At 40.2% G+C, this 26,061-nt stretch overlaps 1 protein-coding gene across 4 annotated transcripts in view; it reads right to left on the bottom strand.

The window, feature by feature from the left end:
* LOC146497268 (enhancer of polycomb homolog 1-like) overlaps window positions 1-25,138 on the bottom strand; it is a 34,365-nt gene extending 9,227 nt beyond the window's left edge. The window contains exons 1-8 of one of the 4 annotated variants that reach the window (XM_085140471.1): window positions 24,761-25,138; window positions 17,827-17,922; window positions 4,842-5,001; window positions 2,108-2,253; window positions 1,703-1,909; window positions 1,425-1,573; window positions 1,069-1,216; window positions 603-767 (exon numbers count right to left, since the gene is read on the bottom strand). In XM_085140471.1, the coding sequence (XP_084996597.1) occupies window positions 603-767; window positions 1,069-1,216; window positions 1,425-1,573; window positions 1,703-1,909; window positions 2,108-2,253; window positions 4,842-4,941 (915 nt within the window). In that variant the 5' untranslated portion in view covers window positions 4,942-5,001; window positions 17,827-17,922; window positions 24,761-25,138. Of the gene's footprint in view, window positions 1-602; window positions 768-1,068; window positions 1,217-1,424; window positions 1,574-1,702; window positions 1,910-2,107; window positions 2,254-4,841; window positions 5,002-15,944; window positions 16,614-17,826; window positions 20,516-24,760 lie in introns of those variants that run through there. The other 3 variants (XM_085140473.1, XM_085140470.1, XM_085140469.1) reach the window with 3 other exon arrangements.
* Between the last annotated feature and the right edge of the window lie 923 nt (window positions 25,139-26,061).

Here is a 26,061-nt window from a genome sequence, read left to right as displayed (position 1 = left end):
CACTGATCTGGAAACAGAGGGAACTGCAGGCAGCCAATGAGAATCCTTTTGAAAACCTATCGAGCTTTATTCCCTAAGGACTTCTGTTTTTTAAATTAAAGCCCAGATTCACTCAAGCTGAACTGAGTACTGAAACAGCTTTTATGCAGGTTTACCCTGATATTTTTTCCTCCCCTTTCAATGATTATAAAATGAGTCTGGCTGTGCCTATGACAGCAGCAATAGGCTCCAGCCCCCGGTGACCCTGCAGGTTCTACAGTGAAGCAATTGCCTGGCAGTGATTCAAATCTTTCAGTTTGAGTTGAGATCCTAAAAATAATTTCCAAGTATATAAATCTTTGATTTAAATCATAGCCCTCTTTAGCATCCTTTGGGTTCTGTACCTACACAACTCCCCATTGATGTTTTCTATTAAGCACCAAACAATATGCAGCCAGGAAAACACATTTTCTGGTATCTGATCAGTTTTCAGGTAGAGGAAGAAAAAAAAAGAAAATAAAATAAAAAGCCTAATACAGACAGGTGGAAAAAGTCCCAAGCTTGACCTGCGTAACATGCTTGGCTTTACATGAATGAGCGCATTTGCTTAAGCGTGCAGGTACCTGGGAAAAGGGCTCATCATCCGAGCTGGGGAAGTCGTACTGGTTTAGGTCCTTGGCGTTGAAGACAACCGGACCTGTATGGTGGGGTGTGCCTGATGATGGTGGCAGCACCTTCGGCTTCTTCTCATACTTCCTTTTCTGCCGGGGAACTTCTGTCTTCTCAGGCTACAAGAGGGAGAGCGGCCAAACTCAATGACACTGCAGAGGCACTTTAAAGTACACTTTTAGAGACCGCAGCTCAAGGGCAGCCTTTTATCTTGCGCAGTTTTCCTCTTAAAATATTCATTATATTAACTTTTCATACCACCATTTTCACTTTTCCTTCTTGGTTGCATTTTAAGCAGGTCAGTGGTTTAAAAACACGACCTGCAACAATGCCACTGACCCTTCAATTCTGGATATAAGCAACTTTAACTAATTCATCGGATGTTTTTTCCGTAAGACTAATTTTTTCCTACGGGCTCACCTTAGACTTGTAGTCCTTGAGGTCCATATGGTCCTGGTGTCGGTACTGGTTGGTGAGTGGGACCAGGGGGATGATTTGTGGCCTCACCAGTGCCCTTTCAGCCAGAACTTCTGCCATAACCTCACCACCAAAGTCTGACATGACATTTCTGGATGGAAAGGAGAGGATAACTTCATAAATCTAAAGCCGAGGCATTTCAAAGTGGTTTAATTTGGCACAAGTCCACATTTTAACCCCAAAGTACACCAATGGATGGGTGAAAAAAAAAAATAGTAACAAGTAAATAAGAATCTGCTATCAAGGTGCTTTAACTTCTGTAGCCACGTCCCGTGGGTGCAACCTGGAGGCTGGCTTACCTCTTCTCAAAAATCTCCAGTGTGAGGTGCAGCAGCTCTCGCTTGCTCTTCTCCCTCCTCTTGATCATTTCCAGGATTGTGACGGCTCGGCTGAGATCTCTGCGAAGCTTCAACATCTTCTCGTACGAGGCCTCGTCGTTTTTACGGTTCTAAGATGTAAAGCGAAATTTACAAAAACAGGGATAAGAAATAAAAACAATCTCCAAAAGCAACACTGATTGTATAGGACTGCAGAAATGCAGAACTAAAAATTAGCAACAGTAATTGAGAGCACCGACCTTCCTAGTTTGCATCTTCTCAGTGCGTCGTCGGAAGGCCACGTAAGGGTCACTGGTGCTTGAGCCGTCCCGTTTCTCCTGCTTGACGGTGGGGATGAGGGAGTTGGCTTTGCTGTTTTTCCTCTTGCGGCTCCAGTAGTCAAAGACCTCTTTGATGAGCTCATCATCCTCTTTCAGCAGCAGTTTGGCCTCAGGAAGACTCACAGCCTGCGAGGGCAACAAAGGAGATAAATACAATCACGTTAGAGAGCAGTGAGGGTGACAAATCTGACCCTGCCTACCATCAGTGGTTTCAAGTCAGTGTTAGTAACTAATGCAGTCTTAAAAAGTTCTTTAACCGGTGAATCTCACTTTGGAACAAACCTGATATGAATTTGTCTGCAAAACATTTTTTAAACTTCTAACCTGCTGTCCACTGCCTTTCTCCAGCCGGTCAATCATTTCTTCAAACTGCAGGTAGCTGATCTCCATCTTCTTTTTCAGCTTGTTGACAAAGGCCTCATCATCTGAGTCCAGGTCGTAATCTGGCTGCTCTGTGTCCAAGCTGAAAGCTGCATGAGGGAGGCAACAAATAAATAAGTTTATTTTTATTTAACTACAAGGAACAATACAAAGCATTTAGATTGTTTCTGGACAATTTCACACAAGTTTGCTTTGGTCTCACTAAAACAAACAGACAAGATGCAAGTAACATGGACTCATTTGGTCCAGCATCTGTTTGGATTCCAAACAGTTCTTACTGTTTATTCTAATGCTGAAAAAAAAGAGTTTTGTACAGGGGAATATAACCAATTATTATTATGGACCAAGCAGCAACAAAACACCTGCTGCATAAAATATATAATCCAAAATTAAAGCGTTAACTAGAATAAATGAGTGTTCAGCAGCTGTTGGACATGAAGGCTGGGGATCCACTGGATGATTATCAGGCTTAATTACACCAGATTTGCCATTTCAGACAACTGGAAGGAAGGGCTGTCTGGAGACCAAGTGGAACCAATGAACAGTAAAGATTATCTGGGTGTTTGTTGTAGAGTGTTGACACAGTGCATTACGCCTACTGCTCCCTTTTCCCACCTCAAATTTTTAGGCCAATCTGTTATATGCCAATTTAAACATCAGTATCACCGAAGCAGTTTCCATTCAGAAAGCACTACCAGGATGCAACCCTAAAGCCACGTGGCATCTGAACCGCCCTGATGCACAGGAGGCAGGCATCAACCAATGACCTTAAGTAACCATAAACATTGCTTTTGTCCAAAATGTGCGTTTATGACTGTAATCCATCTTTAATCCGAGGCGCCCATAAAACTGCTTCGAAAACCTGCATCGAAGCAACGCCCTGACCAATTGAGAGCCAAAGCAGAAAGATGCCCGTGTACCACTTAAAGTGGACATGAAACCACTGCATGTATAAAGTTTAAGTTACACCATGGATCCCTGCTCCTAAAAACAGACACTGATTTAACATTGTGTGTAAAGCTTTTAAGAAATACTTAAAGGTTTTTAAACATGTTAAGCACAATCTTGTGCCATTACAGAACAGCAGTAAGTGGTTCTTCCTTGTTTGGCTAGCTGCATTGAAACATGGAAGTCTGTTTATTGTTAGCCTGTTTGAGTCACCAGATTGACACACACACACACACACACACACACACACACACACACACACACACAAAAGTAACTTCCCAGGTAAGTATGTAGCAATTCAAACATCATCTTACCAGGGATGTTACTGGAAAAACGATTATTGATGTTACTGGTAAGCCTTGAAGTGGTCTGGACTGAATCCTTTAGCAGGCTAAGCCACATGGTTGACACCCTAGCTTGATCTTACTGATCTAATTCTAGGCTTCTCAGGAGGGCCACAAATGCACCACAGCTTCACAAAGAAAATGAATACAAAAAAAGGAGTCATTTTGAGTTCATTAACAACAGAATCTGAAACAAATTTGCATTCTTGTAGTTTGTTTAAAGCCAACGAGTCTCATCTCAACATTCAAATAACCACATTTATTTGGCCTGAAACCTCACCGCCAGCTGCATTTATGCAGGCGCATCTGCCAAAATCAAATTAAAACATCTATGCTAACTGAACTTATACCTGCAGAACAAAATGTGTAGATCAAAGCATTCGCAGTTTCAGCTTTAAATGAAACCCTCACTTCAGATTTAATTACACCAATTCACTTTCATCTTGAGATGCCAATTAAGCACAATAGATGGGCCAGATGGTTATTGAAGAGTAAAAAGGCAAATTCACTTTCACCAGCCAGGGCCATTAATTTGAATTTTTTTTAACATTCAGCATCTTTTCACACCACTGACTTAAATATATAAAAGGTTTTTAATATGCATGGAAAATGGCAGGCCTGCTTTTGTAGAATTTTAAATACTTTCGTATAAACACTAAACTTTCAAGACTAAGACGCAAACTGGGTTTTCTACTTGTTTCAAGCCTCAGACTAATTTCAAGGTTTTCTCTAACTAGACAAAACACGTCATTTGATAACATTGTATGTTTCAGGTACAGCAAATTGCTTTTCTTTTGAGAAACAATCACAGCAAACCACTTGTGACGCAGCCATGGTTACTAAATGAAGCCGTGTAGCAAAATAATTTCCTCCAATTTCACTACTGGAACAGGCAATCTCGAGTTATATAGAAAAACATGACAACTTCAAGCTAACAAAGCTTAATGCCAATAAAAATGATAAAAGATCTCAATCACCTAAACTGGTTGGGATCATTTTACACTCTAAGTAGCAGCCAACTTTCCACTTTATTAAGTGGTTTGCTTTCAATACAGGATATATTTAAATGTCTGTTCAGGTCACCTTTCCCCCCTTGCTTCTTGGAAAAACTCTCCGGCTACAGAGCTGAGGGGAAAGTAAATCTAATAACATGAGTGACAATTTTCAAATTAGAAAAGCAAGTAACACTGATGTGAAGTGTTCAACGCATTGCAGCGTATAATCTTTGCTCGGCAAGCCCCCACGTGTCATTTAACACATTTGAAATAAATGAAGGGAACGCCATTATAGGCTAATGAAAACAACTGGGGCCCCTAATCTGCTACATCACACTCATTTTCTCTGCTTTCTGCATCACAAACTTTCCATTAGAGAAGCCCACTTACGCTGTATGTGAATTAGCTGCTTTGGCATCTTGAAGTCTCCAGGGTAGAGGGAGTCGTAATAGGTGATGTTGCTCTCCGCCTCCGGTACTGGGATGACCATGTTGTCCCGCTTCTCGCCGTAGACCTGCTGTGCCGAGATGGCCCGCTGGAGATGGTGTTCCTAAAAGAAACACGGAGACGAGGTGAGGATGATGTCCTCTTCAAAACAAAACTTAGCAAAGTACTTTTCTTGAAATCAGCAGGCTGATATGAAGGCAAGAGAGAATATAAATGCTGATGCTTTGTAAACATTGTTAAAAACAACTATCAACCGATATGATCGCCAAGCTGAAGGACAGACGTGTCGAGTTAGGTTTAAGGCCATTTTAAAGGTTTGTTTTTTTGTTTTAACTGTAAAATGTCATTCTTAGAATGCTTTGACAATGATAAAATAAAATATTATGTTAATTTAAAAAACAAAACAAACAAAACTCATGACATCAGCAGAAAGAATGCTTTGTGCCAGCTTTGGCAACGAGTTAATTTGCTTGTACCTTGCTAGGCAAACACACAGTATTAAATTAACTATAGAATAGAAATCCATACCCAGTGGATTGCGTCTAATCAGACTTCAGCTTCTGTGATACTTAACCTATAAAACTTCTGATATAGCAAAGCAGATATTCAGGCAAGAATTTCTGCTTCTGTTTGCAAACTCCTAATGTGATTGGCCAGTACCAGACTCAAATGGAAAGAACTAAACATCCCATCTAATGCCTACAGAATTTACATGCAGAAGTTGTTCATAGAAATGAGACTATTTACATTTTAAAAAAATATCAACATTGGTATGGGTCAAGTGATAGTATGGTCACGTAATACTCTCATATGCATAATTATAACCTGACCTTGCTTGTCCAGGGATTGTCAAATACAAGGGAAACAGCTTCAGTCGATCATCTCATTCAAGCATATTTTAACCAACAGATCCCTCCATAAATACTCTTAAATACTTATTTGTATACCTCATTCAAAGCTAAGCACAAAAGGGCTACAACAAAACAATATTGAACAACAAACTTGCAACCAGTGCGTGTATTACTTAGAAAAGAAAATGGGCTTAAATGAAATGTGATATCCTTTACACACAGAGCTGTGCAATCAAATTTTAATTGAAATTACATTTCGTCTTCACGGGAATAGTAAAAACAAGATAATCAAAACTATCACTGTGCCATAACACTTGCAATAATTGTCTTGTTTTCCCTTTAAACACGTCCTTTTACTTTTGCCTCAAGTCCAAAACAAACTTTCCAGACTTGGAGATTCTGTTCATTTTAATTCACCCTTATGATTCAAATGGAGGGGAAAGTAAGGCCAAGGAAATCTGCTTAAATAAAAGCATCCAGACCAAAATAATTGCAATTTTTTTTCTGTAATCAAGACACCCCAAGACCACATTAAAAATACACATGCATTTGGACAAGTGCAGTAATATTCTCTTGCATGCAGACATTACTGGAAATTCTCAGTGTGGTATGGTTTTGGCTAGCAGGTTATGCACTAGAGTAAGCCAACCCCAGCTACTGGCACAGTCTTTGTACTTGGGAACTGAGAGGTTAAAGTTCGACCAACATCCAAATGAACTGGTTTAATTCTAAAACGCACTTCTATCAGGCGATATCTAGAAAAGCTGAAAGCTGGGGTGACTGTAAAGAACTTGTAACCCTGCAAACTGAGTTCCAGGAGGAAACCAGACATGCACAAGCTCCAAAACAAACATACTTCTTGTACACAGCTAACTGTCAGTCTTGTACACAGCTCAGTATCAACATAACCATCAGTGCCTGCTCATGCTTACTTTGTTGGAAAAGTTGATCAAAGACTAAAGACGTTTCCTGTTTATTTTTAGTTTTTATTTATTTTATTTTTTTATTTTTATTTTTAGTACAGCTTATTCAGTGATGAATATGTTTTACATACATTCAAGAGAGATGCAAGCCAGTTTAAAAACATTGGCAACAGTTAGTAGTGAAGTGAAATGCATCAGGAAAAAACAAGTCACCAAATAAGTTTAAATGATTATTATTACCTGTGTGTCTTTAAATCACTAGCCAAACATTATGTGAAAACAACTGAAGACAGCTCCTCACAAAGGATTTGTTTTGGTGCTTTTGTTTTCTCAAACTTGACTGCAACTCAACTACCTTTAACAAGCCTTTATTGTAATACGGACTTAGAGAAATACGCTGTGCACAAATTAAAATGAAAATCAACAATGAAACTCACACTGGAAACTAATTCAAACTAAATTTAACCAAAAATTAAAACATATAAAACACATATGTAGTTTGGATCCTAATAAAAACAAGAAATAACAATTTGGCTCTAGAAGTACAAGTTTTAGCTAAACGATCCAATCATTATCTTGAGAGCAGAAATAGAGGCTAACAACATTTTTTGCCTCATGGCAGGTAAATAAGAGATGGAAGCCTACTGCTGCCAAGATTGCAAGCTTGCTGAGGGAATAAGGCGGAAAGCAGGCAGACAGGCTGCAGGACTGACTAACTGGTTTGTTGGCGGGCTGTTTGTCTGAAGAGTCGGAGCTGCAGAGCCTTTGGCCCAGAGCCGGGCACCAAGCCACTGGCAGGCATTTTGTCAACAAGGCAGCGTGCTGCTGGCCTCGTACAACAGCTCTCCGGAGAGAGGGTGTGTTTATCGTTTTCCCCACGGCTGTCAGACATACAAGAGTAGTTTGGGGGGGGGGGAGGGGGAGTATTAATGCCCAGAGAAGGTTGATAAAGTAAGTGAATGAGTCAGTAACTGGTCCGTTATTCAAAGCAACTGAACTTTGTCTGTTGCCAAAAAAATCCCTAATAAGTCCGTTACCGTTGTATGATCACATTTATTCTAGCTTAGATGGGCTTTGAGAGGGTGACCACAGTTTGTCAGGAATAAATGCTCCAAATCTGTGATAACATGCTACCACAAGTGCATTTGTTTTTATGTGACTGCGCAAAAAAATGTTCATAACTGGACTATGAAGACAATGAAGGGCTGGGCTACTTTAAACAATGCTTTGGTATTTGTTTGTAATTCTGGTCATTTACATAATAGTTAATTTATTTATTTGAGTAAATGAACCCGGCTTAAAAAGGTTTTTATTTGATCTGTTTTTATGCATTTTAACACCTCGTTTTTGGTTCTGATCATTTGACAAGAAAGATGCTCATGCTTGAAAAACTCAAACTCCAATGCTGACAACTGTCCTTTAGCTCTGGTTCAAGCCTCTTGAGGGGGAAAAGGCAAAACTTCCTCTGCAGGAAAAACCCAAATAATCCATAAACAAATTCTGAGGAGGAAGTACTGAATGGCTACATTCGGACTCAGCCAATTGGACACCTAGTGCCCCCCCTCAAAAAACATCAGCTGTGCAGGTAACGCTGGAGCCACTGCTGCTTCTTTAGTCACCGGATGTGTTTGCATTTTACATGCTTCCATTTGCCCAACATGTACCAGGTCATATTAGTGCCTCACAACTTGTCTGATAGACTGAAGCAGATGAGAGTAGAAAATACTGCACATATGCTGAGTGCATTACTTGAAAGATTAGCTTAATATATTTAATAATATAATATAATATATGAGCATCCACCATTCAAAAGCATAACAAATCCAATTTTTCCAGCTTAGCTGACATAACACATTTCCCAGTGTTAAAAAGCATCAGTGTGATGCACCACCAAGCTTGGCACACAGAAGTAGAGACCCTGCAACATGTGCAGTAGTTAAGTGATCGAAACATTAACATGAGAAATGTAACTTGGTCTTCTGATAGAGGCCAAACAAGCAAAAAAAAGATCAATTTGCTCTTTATAACACAAAGCTGCCATTTCAGTGCACCAGAGATTTTACTGTTATTCAGACTCTTACAGAGACCTTGAAACATTGCTGCTCTACCACATTGAGAGCAATCTATACAATCTCATATGGTCTGTAGTAATTTATTATATATAACAAATGCAATCAGATGAGGATCATCTACGAGACAAGACTGCAAAATGTGGACTAACCATCATAACAAAACTAATTATTTTAGAGATGCTTTTCAGAACTACCCAGTCAGAAACTACCAGTGGAAATAAACAGAGATTAAGGTGATTTTATTTCATGAAAAACATAATTTTGGTGAATTTTCAAGGTAGTGTCCACAGTGGCTGCTTTTTCACAGGTTTTAATCAACATCTGTTTTTACCAATTAGACAAACAAATTTGTATTCCAAATAAATATAATTATAATGAATGATTACTCATACCTGTTACCTGTAAACAGCAAGTCACAAGAAAAACAATATAAAACTGTTAGGAAAGCAAATTTGACAAAGTCTGACCTTCAATTTCTAAGTTTGTGCTGTCATCCGCAAAACTTTCAGTCTACAGTCCTAAATCTGCTTTATGGTGTCCCAGAGCAGTGTTCATCACCACCATTTGCACTTTTTGGGCCTGACAATATCCAGCACAGTCTGTTTAGTACACCCGAGGCGAACGGTTGTCTTTTACATTTATCGTTGCCATGTGGTGCTGCGATCTGTTCTGAGGATGCAGATTCAGCCAGGGACTTTCCCCCCCTTTTCCTAATAGCCTCTCCATGGTGCCCTGCAAACATAACCCATCCTGACTGGAGTATACTTGAAAGACATTTACTTTGTGCATTTCAATATTAAGTTTCATTCCATTTTAGTTTTTAAAAATGATCAAAACTGTAACATTTCTATTAAATAACCTCTAATGTACTCATAAATAGTGTGTAATATTGTCTGCTAGCAAACGTTTCCTGTCTAATCTTGTTATGCATTTGACTGCAGACCCGCCACAAACATAGTTTGCCTTATAAGTTATCTTTAATTTAAAGATCACGAAGAGTTCTTTCAAACTACATATGCCCAAATAACATTTTCATCATGTCTTTGTTACATCTTTCTTCTACTTTATTTCCACCTTTTCCTTCTCACCTCAAGCCACATCTCCTGAACTGGTTCTAATAAAAAAAATTTAAAAGTCCACAACTTGATGTTTATTCCTCATATTGTAGCAAGCTAGTTATAAGCTAATGTCACACCAGCTAGTATTAGCCTTGTGTATCCTAAAAACCACACTCTGAGAAACCGTTTAATTAACATTCTCAAATCATTTAAGAGTTAAGTGCTCCATGTCCAACAGTGTTAGAACCACTTCAAAATCTCAATAACAGCAGCGCTGGCAGACAGAAAAGACCAGGATATCCTCATCTCACCCCAGTATTGTTGTTCACTGTCTCTTTAATTCATGACTCCTTTCACAAAGTTTTACAGCCTCCTCAAGAGTAAATAGATGTGGAAACAAAGAATAGCTGATAGCTGAGGTAAACCCACTGCAGATGAACAGCAGCCAGAGTTTGTCCTAGAGCAGCCACTGTAGCTAAAACTGGGCAGGATAAGAAAATAGAATTTGGGGTACTGTAATCTACCAAAATCTAGTGGTCAGGTTTTACACACTGTACCTTTAGGTTTTTCAGTTTTATCATCTAGCATTGCATTATTCTAATTATACCGACCAATTAGAGCTCAACTGCTGGACTTATTCTATTTTGTGACATACCTGCCTTACTTTACTGTCCATGTTCTAATGGTTCTGGGTTTATTTTAATGTTTTCTTATTTCTTTGTTCCACATTTTTAAATTTAGTTTAATCACAAATTAATTTGTGCATTTCCTTTGTATTAGTCTTACAGGCCAGTCATTCATCTGATCTGCACTAACCTGCATGAATGAAACCATACAAATACCTTTTAAACATGCAACATATGCCACCACACCCTGGTGCACTTCTACACTTATATGTTCCCAACTTATTCCAACTCTGCTTCCAGGTCCCTCTGCTAAAACTTTATCGACCAAACAGCCTTGAGCAAAAACACATCGCCTGCCAAACCTAATCAAGCAACGTGGTTGTTTACTTTCCTGGCTGTGGTCATTTGCCTGACAATAAAAGTCAGATTGAGATGAACAGTCAGAATACAGAGCATTGGCCGATGCCCTCGTACACACACACTTGCACTTACACACTCGTTTCCTCAAATACACAGAGGAGTCCAGAAATAGCCCTCTAAAATGACCACATCGATCACTGTCAAGTCTGCTGAGCCAGCCGCGGCCGCCTCCACCTTCTCCAGTCTCGCCCCTGACAGCTACTGTCCCCGACACTGTAAATGCCACTTAACATGATGGACAGCCGCAAGGGACAGTCTGGTAAGAGGCTGTTGAGGGATGCTTAGCCACAGTACAAAAGCAGTTTTATGCAGCGTGTGTGGGAGAGAACGATATTCAACACCAAGAGTAAAAGAGGTGGGAAAGTAACGGCAGCTACGAGCCTGGGTTTATCTCCACAGTTGGTCAATTCAAACTCTGTGGGGCAGTTTGTAAAGTAACAAGCAATTAACTGAGCAACTTTCCATCCCGCTTCACACATTAAAAGAAATGGGGAGAGAATTTGCCTCGGTCCAGACCCTGCTTTATAAGACGATGTTCAGCCTCATAAGTTAATAAGGCTGTGATAATTTACCAACCCCCAGCCCAGTCTAAAATGTGCATAGTCACCTTCCGGGGATTACTATTGACGTCATTAGCCATTCGCAGATCCAAATGCTCTACAATGAGTCCCCAACGAAAGTAACAGATCATCCAAATTCTTTCTACTCAAATAAAATGATCAGTGTGGCTGTGCCCAGATGTTATTATGAAGTTTGGTTTTCAGGAATCCATAAAGAGAGGTTACAAGGTTTAGTTAGAAGAGAATTAGCTAGTTGGTCTGTCATCATTAGATTTAAACTATTTTCTAACTTTGTTAGACTTAGTAAACATATAGCTCTGCTTTGGAAGTACATTAATAAAGAAAAGTAGAGATGTGAGGAGGGTTTGTGAATGTGGGCTAGTTGATGTAAATGACTGGTACCTCCTGGCTCGTGTTACCCGAGGTACAGAGCTCGGGTTAGGTTGACAAACGGTAAAAAACAGGGAAGATACAGACTTAAGATGTTGACTGTCCCCAACAGACAAGAAAGCTTGTAGAAGCTGACAAACAAGTTATGTGCAGTGTTAAAATAAAGCCGCTAGCTAGTGTTAGCCATGCTCTGAAAATTGTCACACCAATGTTATGCACAGCACTACACATTTTAGCAGCATCTAAACCATGTTTTGGTTCATTCACAATGTGATTAGTGTTAAAATCCCTTAAATTCAGCTGGAGAGGGAAGAAAACCAAACAGAAAAAAAGGCAGAACTAACAGGAAACTGCAAAGATTTCTGTCAACCAGACTCCTTGCCACTGTACATGGCAACTGAGCGGCCCTGGTTTACATGTATAGTTTACACACTCATTCTTTAATTAATGGGTCACAGAGTGAGCAATTCCACAGGAGTTGCTACCCATCTGGCAAACTTGCCAACTCACTGGCCTGAAAACCCTTCCTGGAATCTGGTGCACAAACGCGTCCAGAACCAATCTGTCAACAGTCAAACGGAAAGTGAAACAGCTGACGCAGGAAGCTATCTAGTTGACGTCGTGGAGCCAGCAGAGACTTTGGACAGGTGACATGCCCCACTTTCCCACCCAGCAAGGTCACAAGCAACAAAAAAAGAAAAAAACCTGGTGTCCCGCCAGAGCATGTGGCTGTGTGTATGTACAAGAAGCGTGTCTGGAAAAGAGGCAAAAACAGATGCCTGTGGGTTCCCAGCAGGGCTGCAGACACTGACCTCACTTTCACCCAAACGTAAACACGAGACAAAGTGTCTGGCTCCAAAACAAACACGCTACATGTGCTGAGGGAATTTCAGCAGTGACAGCTCTTTAGTAGACCTACGCTACAAGAAATACACAAACACGCAGAGACCGGCCTGTTGGACAGAGATACGACGGTTGAAAGCGTTGACTATTCGCGTGCCAAGCAGGGTTACAAGCGTTACGAGGTGTCCTGTTGCCCAAGCGGAGCAGAAAGATGGACATGGAAGCGCAAAGTTGTGAGTTCTCAATGCCATGAGTTCAGCTCTCTTAACTTTTGCTGAAGTTACGAGCTGGTGCAAAGGAAAGTAAAGTTGACAATTCAGTTTAAAACCTTCCTGATGTGCCAGATTTCACTAAGCGTATACCAATTCATTTTCAGTATACTCTTAGTGAGGTACAGTCTCTGCTCAGAATTGTATAAATTTAAAGTGTTGAGCCATACATTGAATACCATCACTGAAGGAAGCAGCGCAGGAAAAATGTTTTTAATGCTTGATCCTATCTGCTACCTGGTATGTTTTCCTGCTGGAAATGCAGCTAATAAAAAACAAAGACAAATGCTTCGTCTATTTCACGGTCATTTATCACCAAGAATATTGAATCTGTGGAAATAATTTCACTGGCTACAACCTAGAGTGATTTCCACACCACTTCCACTGAGCTATGAGACCGAGTCAATCCCGATGCACTCATGTTTAAATGTACAAAGTCTCAAAGCTCTAATGTACAAGAGAGGGGGAAGGTGCAATAAATGGGAAGCTGCAGCTTGATAAATTTACAATATCAATCATTTTCTGCAACTCTGCTTTGATGTTATTTATCTTATAGACTGATCTTTATAACCTCCACAACCTGTTCACTTGACGGTGCCCGACTGTGCAGAAGCAGCAGAAAATGATGCATCAACCACTCGCTTTTATGAGTGTGTGCAAAGAGCCTGGAGCAGACCGCCTGGGTTAACAGAGAAAGTTAGTATCAGTTACTGCCGTGATGCCCGTCACCTCCGACTGGGCTTTTAGGCTTTGTTGAGTCAGGATAATTAACAGAGTTGGTTTTTTTCACCCTCACAGCTGAATAATTTTGGTGCTGTCCAGAGGAAAAATAACAAGGACTGAATTTTTAAACAACTTGTTTGTATTGAGCATTGAATTTACTCAAGCTTAAAATTAAGTTTTGAGCATCCAACGGTGATTTCGGGTAACAAGTTGTCCTAACGTGCGTGCATCGCTACCCTCCAAGAGGCCCACGTGGAGCCAGAGAAAATGTGGCTATGCTGAACATACTATGCAGCGTCTCCCTGCTCCTTTCAGAAATCTTTCTATTAGCAGAGTGTCAGACTACCCAGCACTGCATAGTCTGTCTTAAATGGTCCTAAGTGAAACATGCAAAGCTGATGCTTTCTCTGAACACTTTCAGACTGCAGAAAATAAATGCAGTTTTTGCTTTCACTGGGTCAAGCACACCGCTAAGGGACAAAAAAGAAAAAAAGGACCAAGTATCCCTGTGCAAATTAATGAGAGTGGAGGTAAAACAAATAATATGTGCTCCCACAAAAGCTAAAAATACACACCAGCAGCAGCAACTACAACTCAAAATACATTTCCATCTAAAGACTGACGCAGAATCCATAACAGACAGCTCCCAACACAGAGCGGCTGGCACGCAGCAGGCCTTGGCCTACCTCTTATGATAATATGACTGTTACATAACCAAGCACTCCAGCTGAGCAGAGCACAGACTTTGAAGTGACAGCAACCCCCACCTCCTCTCTCCTCCTTCCTGCCACCCTGATCTCCTCTGGAGCGCCACGTGCGCTGGTCTGCCAGCCCGCTGTGCCATCTGACACACTGAACCCCTGACACCGAGCCTCCACAACACTGGCTGCAACACACTTTGCTTGAATAATTTAGGAAAAAAAGTATCCAACACAGATCCCTGTAGCGATATCCCCCTCGTGTACTCAACCTTATATTTAAACATCAGACAAGACTGCTGGGTAAGCTGTGCAGCAGACTCCTCAGAGAAGCAGATATATTGTTTAATACTCCCGGGATGAGAGCACTGCTGTGTCAGACTACTGCATAGTAAATTACATAAGAAGCAAAGAACAGGAAAACGAAATCCCACAGGGTGCATGTGCTTTACAACCCCCCCCCCTTATTTTTGAAATAATCACAACAGCCCTGTGGGATGCAGCAAGAAGCAGAATTTGTTAAGTTACTTGCAGGGAGATCAAACTAGAAAGATACGTTTCTCTAACAATTATCTGCAAGCTTTCATGAGTTTTGAAATGTAACAATGTTCTTATATAGATAGTCAACTATCAATGCTCATAGCCATTTAGATGCTCATCCCACAGTGGCTTAACTGTGGAGTAACAGGAAACACAAAAATAAAGTTGCACAACAAAGTCCCAATCTTATTTTGCAACATTTACTTACACAAAAATGATAACATATGAACCAAAGCACTTTTAGGTAATTTAAACGATCTTTTCTGGTTTATTTTGATGTTTAAATATTCCTTCTATGCACAACTGAATATCACCACATTGCAATGAGAGATGCCGGTGACAGCACCTCTGGAAAATCGACATCATTAACATATTACAGAGAAGTATCTTCTTGGTTAGAATGACAATAAGTTATTTACCTGTGTGACTGCTGTACATGCAATAACTTAATTGCAACAACATATAATAACAAACCCACAGCGTCCATACTAATAACGAGTCGGGCTAGCCGTATGGAGAAATCATCGTAAACATGTGGCACCAGCAGCTGCATTCATGACACACAAGGCTCTGTGCAGGAAAACAGCAAGCAAACATTTACATCAAGTCAATGCAAAACGAACACCGCTGTGTTTTCTCCAATGCATGGCCGCCTTGTTGACATTTCTGACTGCTGGTAGCAAAGATGCCACATAATCTGAAATCACTAGCTCCCCCTTGCCCTGGTCCGCTGCAATTACGCCAACACAAGGCCCCGTCCTGACAGACCAGACAAAATGTCGGAATCGCTCAGGTCACATGACTCCTTTGTACTCAGAAAATCAGCTCACGCACAAATATGCCGGTCAAACCGGACAATTTTATCCAATAACGACACAAAGCATCCCCGCTTTGCCCAAAAATCCGTCCGAGCCCCGTATACGAGTCGTTTGCGGCACAAAACCGTCGTGTTTCTCCTGAGAAAATTGGCGGCCATTTTGTGAAAGCTTGCGCAGAAAAAAGAGGGACGCCTGTGATCACGTAAAAATGAAACAAAACGTATAAATTCATATTTTCAAACGGTTAAAGCATACCGATTCCTCTTCTTTCTCCATCCCCGTCGGCATCTGCGGCACTGCCCGGTTAATTGATGCATATTCGTGTAGGTCGGGTAAATCCTCACAACGGAAGACGGGTAGTGGCTTGGAAGCGTCCAGCGCCCGTGCCCGAAACGACAATTTACTCATTTTTCACAATTCGAGGTGCAATATAAATCTATCCGATCTCCTAATATTCACAACGGTACCGAGTGGAGCTTTCATGGATGTTTCTGTGCGGTTAGTCTCTATTCTAACGTTCGAATGGTTGTAGCTTGTATTTAGGGCGTCGCCAACGGAGCCGGGGGAAGGCCCGGATCTTGGTCGCTCTCTCTCGGACTGTTTTTTTCCGACGCTCCGCTCCCTACCGTTGGTTCAGTGCGCCATGGACAACATGGCGGACATTTAAAACTCGTTTGCTCTGTTTCGCTCGGAGCGGTCCAACCCCCAGTTCGTGGACCGACCATTCCCACACGGTCCCGAGCGCTTGCGCGTTGCGGGGGTAGGGGGAAGGGGGTATTTCTTGCAAACTAACTCCGTTTCCACACATACACATAAATTATTGAAATAAGCACCGGGAATGGCCGAAATGTATATCGTAAACTAAAACGAAATAAATTTTAAAATAAATAAATTAAATGACAAAAGTAAAGTTGTTCTATACCCCCTTTAAAAATAGTAAATGAAAGAAAATAAAAATGCGTTTTTAAAAACATAAATAAAAAGTGGGACTACTGGAATAACAGGACTACGGTTAAAAAAAAACAAAACCCAAAACTGTATTTAGCACAACAAATAAAAAAGACACCCCTATTTAAAAATGTATTTAATATATAATGAATAATTTCTACTTTTGAAAAAGAAAAAAACACTTAAAACTTTGTAAACAAATTAAATTAATTTGAAAAAGGTATTTAATATTGCATGGTGTACATTTTCTCTATTGTGTAGTATTATTGTCATGGGTTACTTTATTGCTGCTAATATTTTTTTTTCCTTTTAAATTTTGCTGTTGTAATAAAGTGAATTTCCCAACTGTGGGACATACAAGCTATCTTACTGCAGTGTATTTTACGTTTTGGTTAACAAAATTAGAGACAGACTAGCTGCAGGCCAATGCAGCTAACAGATAACTGTTAACTGAGCTGAAACAACTACAGTGATTCATTACAGCTCATCAATCTGATGTGATCAACAGCCCTGCATTTATTGGCAAGGAATGACAAACAATGTCATTTAATTGTATTTTTTCCACCCAAACCTTTGTCATATATGTAAACAAATAAAAATACTACTAATTACTACTATACATTGGAAGTTTTCACTATAGTGTATTTTATGCTTTGATAAACAATACAGGAGGCACAGAAATCTTAAAAATAACTACAGCCAACGCCTTTAACACCACATGGTAGAGACAGTCGTCCCTTTGAACCACACAGAAAGAACAAACTTATCACTCTGATCTGACCACAGCCCATCATTAAAAAAAACAAAAAACAGAAACGTTTATTCCCGGTGATACGCCTCACCATGTGAGCACAACACTGCCCTCTTCTGGTCTGACAGGCAAAGGATCAAATCACCAGCATGCATGTTGGCACTCGCTGCCATTTCTCTGAGTGCATCACAACTGTGTGCATCGTTTTGAGTGCATGTTTATTACATGTATAGGTTAAAAGCTTAAAAGTGACCATGCTTATCCCAGCAGGCTGAAGTTGTGGTGCTTTCAGGGTAAGACTAGCACGCACAAAGGTATGGTTTGAGTATGCTACCCAAGTGAACCCCCCCCCACCCAAAAAACAAAACAAAAAAAAAAAAAAACAGAAAAACCCCACACCACTCCCAAACACTTACAACATTAATTTAACATTGTTACCTGTTGATGGTGGTGACATGTTGCTTAGCCAGGATCCACCCAGGGGAACTGAGGTTTTCTTTTCATCAATAAATCCATAGATGGTGCCACGAAGACCTGCAAGCAAATTGACAACAGCGCAGGGACATTTAGTCAAAAAGCTCACGCTTGATGAGTTTTTCACATGTAGTTTAAAAGGAGATTTAGATCCTGTTGGTCTGGGTGGAGCAAAAACAAAATCCACCACCTGTTTGTAATTGTCAGAAGGGCCTCCTGGTCTGGCCATCCAACAACTACACCTGGCTGTGTTGGTGGGTAACACACAAAGGCACTCAAATGGACCAAAAGGAGTTTATTTGTGTACAACAAGGGGTTTTAAACTGAAATGGCACTTTTATTGAACATTTTCCAATAGGGAGATCTGCTTCATATTTGTACATTACTCTCACATTCTTGCCCAACAGCACACAAAATGCAGCATCTGCAGCTCCATAATCTTCATCCTTAGTCTGATATATCTACTATCCTTTCTCTGTACACGTCTAAACCCCCTCAGACACGCCTCTCTAATCCTGGTCCCTCTAAACAAGAACTTCAACTCTGCAATTTCCTGCTCGGCCTCCTCTCTTTTTTGTCAGTGCCACCGTCTCCAAACCACAGATCATAGTAGGTCATGCTACCATGTTGTAAACCTTCCCTTTCACTCTTACTGCCATCCTTCTTCCAAATCCACTCCATTGTGCCTGCACTCTCTTCTTCACCTCTCTTCTGCACTGTCTCTTGCTTTGGATGGTCGATCCCAAGTATTTCAATTCATCTACCTTCAAGTACCTCTGCTCCTCGCATCGTCACTGTTACACCCATCTCCCTCTCATTCACACATGTATTCTGTCATGTTCCAACTAGGGCTGCCACGTTTAGTCAACCCGTCACGATTATGTCGACGACTAATTTAATAGTCGACGCGTCGTTTGAAGCTTCGTAAGATCCTGAAAGACGCAGAAACAAGTAGTAGGATTCAAGAGTGCAATAACGGACTGAAACAGAAGATGGCAGCAATGCATGTACAAGGATGCCAGCTGCCGTTAAACGCTAAAGAAGAAGACGCAGTTTCCAGTATTGTAGCCGAGTCGAAATTCAGTGGGCGCATCCTCTGGAGGCCGCATTTGTAGGCCGATTACGTGACAGGCTGTCCAAATTTGAAGACTCCTCCATATGCAGCCAACAAATGCAGCCTCCTTTTCCCCAGATTTGAAGCATGGGTTGGGCGTGTCCTTTGTTGCCCAACCTATCCCAGAATTCATAGCGCGGCCCATCCAATTCCAGTTTCCAACAATGGCGGCAGCTACTTAGTTTTAATATTACACAAAATAAACTTTTAAGATATTTTCAGGCACGAATGTAGCTGTGTAAACTTCAAATAACTGCTAGGTTTATCAAGACAACACATATTCCCAAAAGTGCTCCGACGTTTTCAGAGATGAGCTGATTGGGAGATCAAGTCTCACTAGAGCCGGCGAGAACACCGAACTCCCGGCACATCGTTTTCAGACCCCCGCGGTCTTTCGCTACTCAGGTTAAACATGATATCTAAGTCACTTAGATGACTTAAAATGTTATATTGTTTGGCTTTGTTCAGTATTTTATTTGTTCCTGAGTAAATCAGTTTGGCTGAGATTAAAGTTATAGTTTTCACAGCTGAATAAACGTCAAACAGAAAACTGATTATCAGAAGTGTGAGGTGGTCGAGAATTTACTCCAGTGTCCTGTTATATGTTAGATAGCGAGGAGCAGACGGCTGAGTTTATTAAACTTCACTGAAACAATCTGCAAATTTCATTAAAAGTTTAACAAACTATCATCTTGTCTTTATTTTTAGTTAGCACATACCTTAAACACTTAAAGCTGTAAGTAGAGCTGGGCGATATATCGAATTTTTAAAAACCATCGATATATTTTTATTCGAGATATAAGATGTGACAATATCCTTTATATTGATATAGTCTATGTTACGTTATAACTATACTTGTGGAGCCGCAAGTTTGCCTCTCTTTCGTCCACTTTTGTCTTTACGCAACATTACTCGGCCTCGCCCCTCCTTCACTGAACACAACTCCCCCTCCTCCCCCATCGCTTCACCTGCAGGAAGCGACAAGATGGACACGGCAAATCTCCGTTAACGAGTTACTGCGCATCGCCCCGTGCGTGGGGCTGGACGGCGTCAACGTGTTAGCTAGCTAACCACGCTAACGAGCTAACCACGCTAACGCCATGCACGGCCTAGAATCCTTTCATTTTCTCAAAAGTTGACAGCGCGCCTTATGTATGAATTCTGGTTGTGCTTGATGGCCGCGAACCGATTTTATGTGGTACACAGCGCTCAGCAATCTGTCAAAAAATGTTTTAGTACGACTTTGGTAAGCTACGGAGCTGCACTGCTTGATGGATTGTCAGAGCATTACGGCTACCGAGGAGCCTAGCGGAGTGATACGTACTGTGCTTCAACGTAATATTACCCTACTGTGTATAAGGACCATAAATGGCACCTGTTAAGAGACGTGGTTACGAAGAGGATTTCAAACTCAATGCTGTCAGTCACACAGTAGAAGTTGGGAACAGAGCAGCTGTGAAATCTGTCTTTGTTACTATGCTCTGCGTCTTTTAGTTTACATTTTGACTGCACAATTGTGAGCCTTTTGTTATGCACAAAAACAACATTGTTTTCTTTTATTTAGGGAGTATTATTATTTAATAAATGCTCATAATTTATTTTTGAGTAAATTTTATGTACATCTATGCTGTATGTTAATAAAAGTGCCTGTGTGACATCTGGGACACAGCTTTGACTAAGAACTCTCTTTTTGTTCTTACTTTATGGCTTTAAAAAAAGATATCGAGATATATATCTTATATCGCCGTCCAGGTAAAAAACATCGAGATATGAATTTTGGGTCATATCGCCCAGCCCTAGCTGTAAGCTAATGATATTTATATAAGAGCAGATGCATGCTGGTGCAATAAACTGTATGTTTTACTTACAATGGATGATGATCTGATTAGTCAACTAATAGCAAAAATAATCGGTGACTAGTCGACTATCAAAATAATCGTTTGTGGCAGTCCTAGTTCCAACTGACTTTCATTCCTCTTCTCTCCAGAGCATACCTCCACCTCTTACAGACTCTCTTCCACCTCCTCTCACCACAGATCACAATGCTGTCTGTAAACATTGTTCACAGAGACTTCTGACCTCATCTGTCCATCAGCAGTTCAAGACAGAAGACGTTCAGAGGCAATCCCTGACCCCATCCATCACTCCTACTGCACACGTTCCCACCTCTCTTCAACAAGTCTTTCCCATACCTCCATGTCATGGCTCATCAACTCTATCCCTGTGTAGCGACTGCAGTTCTGCATTTCACCTTTGTTCTCAAAAGTTGGCATTCTCACATTCTCCAAGATTGTTTAACACAATCTGATTAAAAAGTCCACTTGGAGACTCAGTCCCACAAAGGGGGTTATCGTCTCGATAAGTTAAACCAGGGTTTCACAACATAGCTGTGAGCGTGTTCATGTGAAAGAGTCAGTGTTGGGAGCATTTGATTTATCAAACATTGACGGATTTGTTGGCAACAGTGTGCCTGATTTTATAAAGTTAGATAAAACTATGATATTAGAATAAATATAAAGATGTTAAAACACAAAATACAGGCTGAAAGTAACTCAGCCGAAGGCGAGTCACTACATGTTTGGGTACGTGTGTGAGGAAAAGCATGAATGTCAAAGTACTTTAACCACTTTGGCCAGTAAGACTGGAAAGAAATCTAGTATATTAATGAAGTTTAGCCTATTAGAAATCAAGATGTAAAGCTGACAAACAGACTGTCATTAGGGGAGGTTAATTTTTTAAAGACGACAGCCACAGGCCCAGAATTCAGACATAGGCTTAGTCTATGTATAAACATGTGATTTACAATCACATACATGGTATATAGAACAATAAAGCTGTTATAAAAAGGGGTTTTAGCCAAAAGGAAAAACCAGGAAATGCTCACCAGGAAAAGAAAAAACCTTAAGACACCTTAGAACCTCTTATTATTCACACACAGATGTTCAAGGGATTTCCAGGAATAATTCTGTTTTCTGGAGAACTAACTGATCAGTAGCTGGTGAATTAAAACCTGTTAATCTCTAATCTCAAACTGCTTCGGAGCTGGTTACGTCTGCAGTATATGTTACCATGGTGATCTACACCGTTAAGCAATTAATCACCTTTGTAACTCTTAAAACACCGTTAACCCCAAAGCCTGCTTTGTAAACAAAAGGCCTCAGGCGTGTCATGGCATCCTCCACCTTTGGATCTAAGCCTCCTGTTTATCCAGTGAAACATTTCAGTGTCTACCACATGCGGCACCATCCAGTGTCCGCAGCAGGCTGACATTTTATGAAGGTAACTAGGTAAGGTACTTACCTTTAATTCGCAGTAAAGTGTCACCAGACAGACAATAAGTGTTTTAATACAAGTGTTCGTTTAGATCAAGAAGGATCCCTAACCAGTGATGAATCTACATGTTGGACTTGCAGGTCTCTCCATCTCCAAATCTTTCTGCAAACAGTTGCAGTCTGACTTGGACTGGCTGCAACCACTCTCAGAGACATTGTCAAAGGTTTGCAAATCATTCCTATGCCATCTATAAATGTAGACAAATTCATCATGTTGTCATCGGTCTGAGTCACAATTCGAGGGAACTTGACTCTTATAGAAGAGGAAGGTTGCTTAGCACAAAGTTAATAGTTAAATGTGATTTTTTTTGTTGTCTAGCTGGACAGTAACACTACGCGATTTTTGATGATTTATACCTGGAAATTCCTGTATTATCAGTAACCGATTGCGGTGACCCCATTCCATATGGTAACATTTATGGTAGGTTTTGGTTACAGTGTTGGTATGCTTGACAATTTCATTTGGAGCAAAGAAAATACATAAATAATTGAAATGAGATAACTTTATCTTTGGATAGAACAATAACTTTGAGGACATAGTTTGCACTTGAAAAAAAGGTGATAAATCATAATATATGTTAGTGCAATACTCTGCACATCATACAATGTTAATTAATATAACATGAATAGTATTGTGATAATATGATATTGTGGGATGTCTGGTGAATCCCATCTTTACTAGCGAAGGTTTAAGAAGCGATTTTAGAGAGAACAACTCTGACATTTATGTCTAAAACAAGAGTAATGGGAAATAGATCGGATTTACAAAGCATATTTTGGTGCCTACCTAAAAGGAAATTTAGTTTTATTTATCAAATGGTAACTATCTGGGATTCAAAGTAAAGCTTTGTGCCGTGATGAAGTGTGTGACTGTAACCGAGCTCCCTGCTGTACACAAACACACAGATGAGCCCAATTTATTTATATTAAGAGGCACAGCATTACTGTGGTCATTGACTCCTGCTGTGACACATGAAACCACCTTCTATAAGATTTTACTTGAAAATAAATTGTCAGGCTACATTTAAGATAAAAACTGTAAAAGGTACTTGCATTTGTCAGTACTTTTATACCTTATTTAATGATTTCTTAAAGTTTCTTATAAGCAGTTTATTTGGTATAATTGTAAATGCAGTGTCAGTAATATTACAATGCTCGATAGTTTCCTTCTCTTAAATATTTCACCTTTTATGCTGCCTGCTACTGTCATGAGGTTATGACTAAAACATGGCTAATGGGACATGTGCATGTTTCTAGGTTTTGAAACGAATAAAGTCTGTGTAATGCAGTTATTATAACAGCTGCTGGATGCTTTCCAAATTAGCCAAGCCCATATTAAGCTCTATTGGAGAATAAAGCCTTGAAATCTGTTTTAATTTCCAGAAACTTTGAGTAAAGGCGTTCTGAGGACAAGGCCTCAAGGGCCCTGTGGTTATGCAAAATGACAAGAGCTTGAGTGACATATTTTTAGGAAGTTAAGCTTGTGACCTTGAGATTTATACTTCTAAAAACATCTTTAAAAAAATACAAAAGAGACGACCTCAAACTAAATACATTACTTTCATACCTCACATACTTTGGGTCAGCACACAACACAAAAGTGCCATGTGGGTGGGGTTTGTCCCACAAAAAGTTCACATAATCACAGGAAAACACGAGAAACATTGTCCTCGTCTGATTTACATCCCGTCTAATGCAGAAGATGAGGCAACCCCAACACAGTTTTTATCCCCAGCTGGCCTTTATTACTAATTATTAACTAATAATGACAGCACAACTAGTCACCATGAGGCAGTTCCCATTTGAGCTTCATCCAACCGAGCAGGCCAGGACAGTCAGAGGTCTTCCTCTGGCTGGGTGTTTTATGAAATGAGCTACTGTAGGTTAGATAATACAGTGGAGTGGGGCATAAGGCTATGATCCAGACCCATATAGGCCAGGGCCAAGCAGTTCCCTAGCAGACCACAGGAGCTGCCTGGCACTGTTCAGCCACACACCCTAAAGCCTATGATCCCCCAGTGCTACATTTCCAACGATGATGATGGAAATTCCAGAGAAGAAATCATATTTAAAAAATTACCTGCAGCCCTTTCAATGAGGAAGCCACCTTTTGCTCATGTTCTCTTACCCCCCCCTCAAATAACCCCGATCAGATTTCCGACATCTTATTTTTCCACCTAACTGTAACAACTAGAGTATTAGATTTTTTTGTTTTATAAAAACAATAAACGTTTCATCCGAACATATCGATCCATATCACGGTCTCCTAGCTTCGGGAGGTGGCAAAGTGATTAGAAACTTGTGGTTTTAGTGCTGAATCGCATCCAGCTGACCAGCCAGGAATTTGATTGCGTGTATGAAATCATCTGATGCCAGAAAACACTAATCACGATGGGCCTTTTTTCCAGGCGACCATCGATTCAAGTTAAAAACACTGCAGAAAAATACTCACCAAGTCGACCATCGGTCACACGTCGTGGATTTATAAATAGATGGGCAATATTTCTGCAAGTCAGAAGTTTAAAAAAAAAAAAACGACAGGCAACACGACGCAGCTAGCTACAGAGGCACCCAACTACCACTGACGTTAGCCACAGCTACTTCTTCTAGTTGGTTTCATAATAAAAGCCGGTCGGTCCGCCGGTGTCCGGGCAGGCAGAGCCATTGTCCGGTGTAGCTCTACCAAAAAACGGCTTATTTTGGCTGCTGAAAACTCCATGTCGATGTAAAGCTGGCTGAAACTAGAGAGGTGGAAACCAAAGTGCTACTGTTGGGGGTTAACAACTTTGCTGTAAACGACGCGATCTGATTGGCCCGACGAAGCCACCAATCACCTGTGGAGAGCACTCGACTCAAGGCGTCACGCTCCACGGGGATGGAGTGCAACGTGATTGGCTGGCGACGTCACGACGAGCGTTAGCTTGTAGCTAATTTACATGCTAAAATAAATAAATAAAAGTATAAAATGAAAGCAAATAAAAGCTATATACAAAAAATAGAAAAATCTGCTAAACGTAGAATAGTAAAAAAATATTTCTATTCTGTATGACTGAGGTTTTTAGATTATTACATTTTAAATTGATTTGATCAGTGATTTATTTATTTAGTTTTACTCACTGAACTCCTTTTATTCGAATCCATTTTTCCTACTTTTATTATTGAACTATTTTGCTAATGCATTCATATATTTTGAGCTATGCTATTCTTACGATTTTTTTTAAATTTTTGTAAAGGAACGTCTGTAATACATAATACATAAACAATGACTTCAACAGGTCTCTTGAGTTTCTTTTTAAGAGTTGTTTTCATACATTCAGAATACCTTTGAATACAGAGAACAAAAAAAAAAAAAAAAACAAGAGATTTTTCTCCCTTTTCTTCTTTGATACCGGACACCTTTTCAGAGACAGATATGGTATTTAAAAAAAAAATCATGAAATGAAGCAACAGCAACTCTCCTGCTGCAGAAAAAAAATGGTCAAACATGTTTATCTCTCTTATTTTCTGTCCCCCCCCCCCCCCCCCCATTTTTCTCTTACATTACTGTAAAAGTAGGACTGTTTAATCACGCATACTGCATGCATTTTAAATTGTATTACTTTAACTTATAAAACTATATAGTACTTCAATTATTTTAGTATTAAACAGGATAAAACATTTAAATGCTTGATAATTTCATCTTGTCATTTTTAACATCATGATGTAAGTTTCCACTGCATCAAATCTTCAGCAAATACACAATGACACTTAACA

Source organism: Neolamprologus multifasciatus, chromosome 18, assembly GCF_963576455.1.
Source record: "Neolamprologus multifasciatus chromosome 18, fNeoMul1.2, whole genome shotgun sequence".
NCBI lineage: Eukaryota > Metazoa > Chordata > Actinopteri > Cichliformes > Cichlidae > Neolamprologus > Neolamprologus multifasciatus.
Note: the sequence above shows the minus strand (reverse complement) of the source record. Positions and strands in the feature narration are given on the sequence as shown.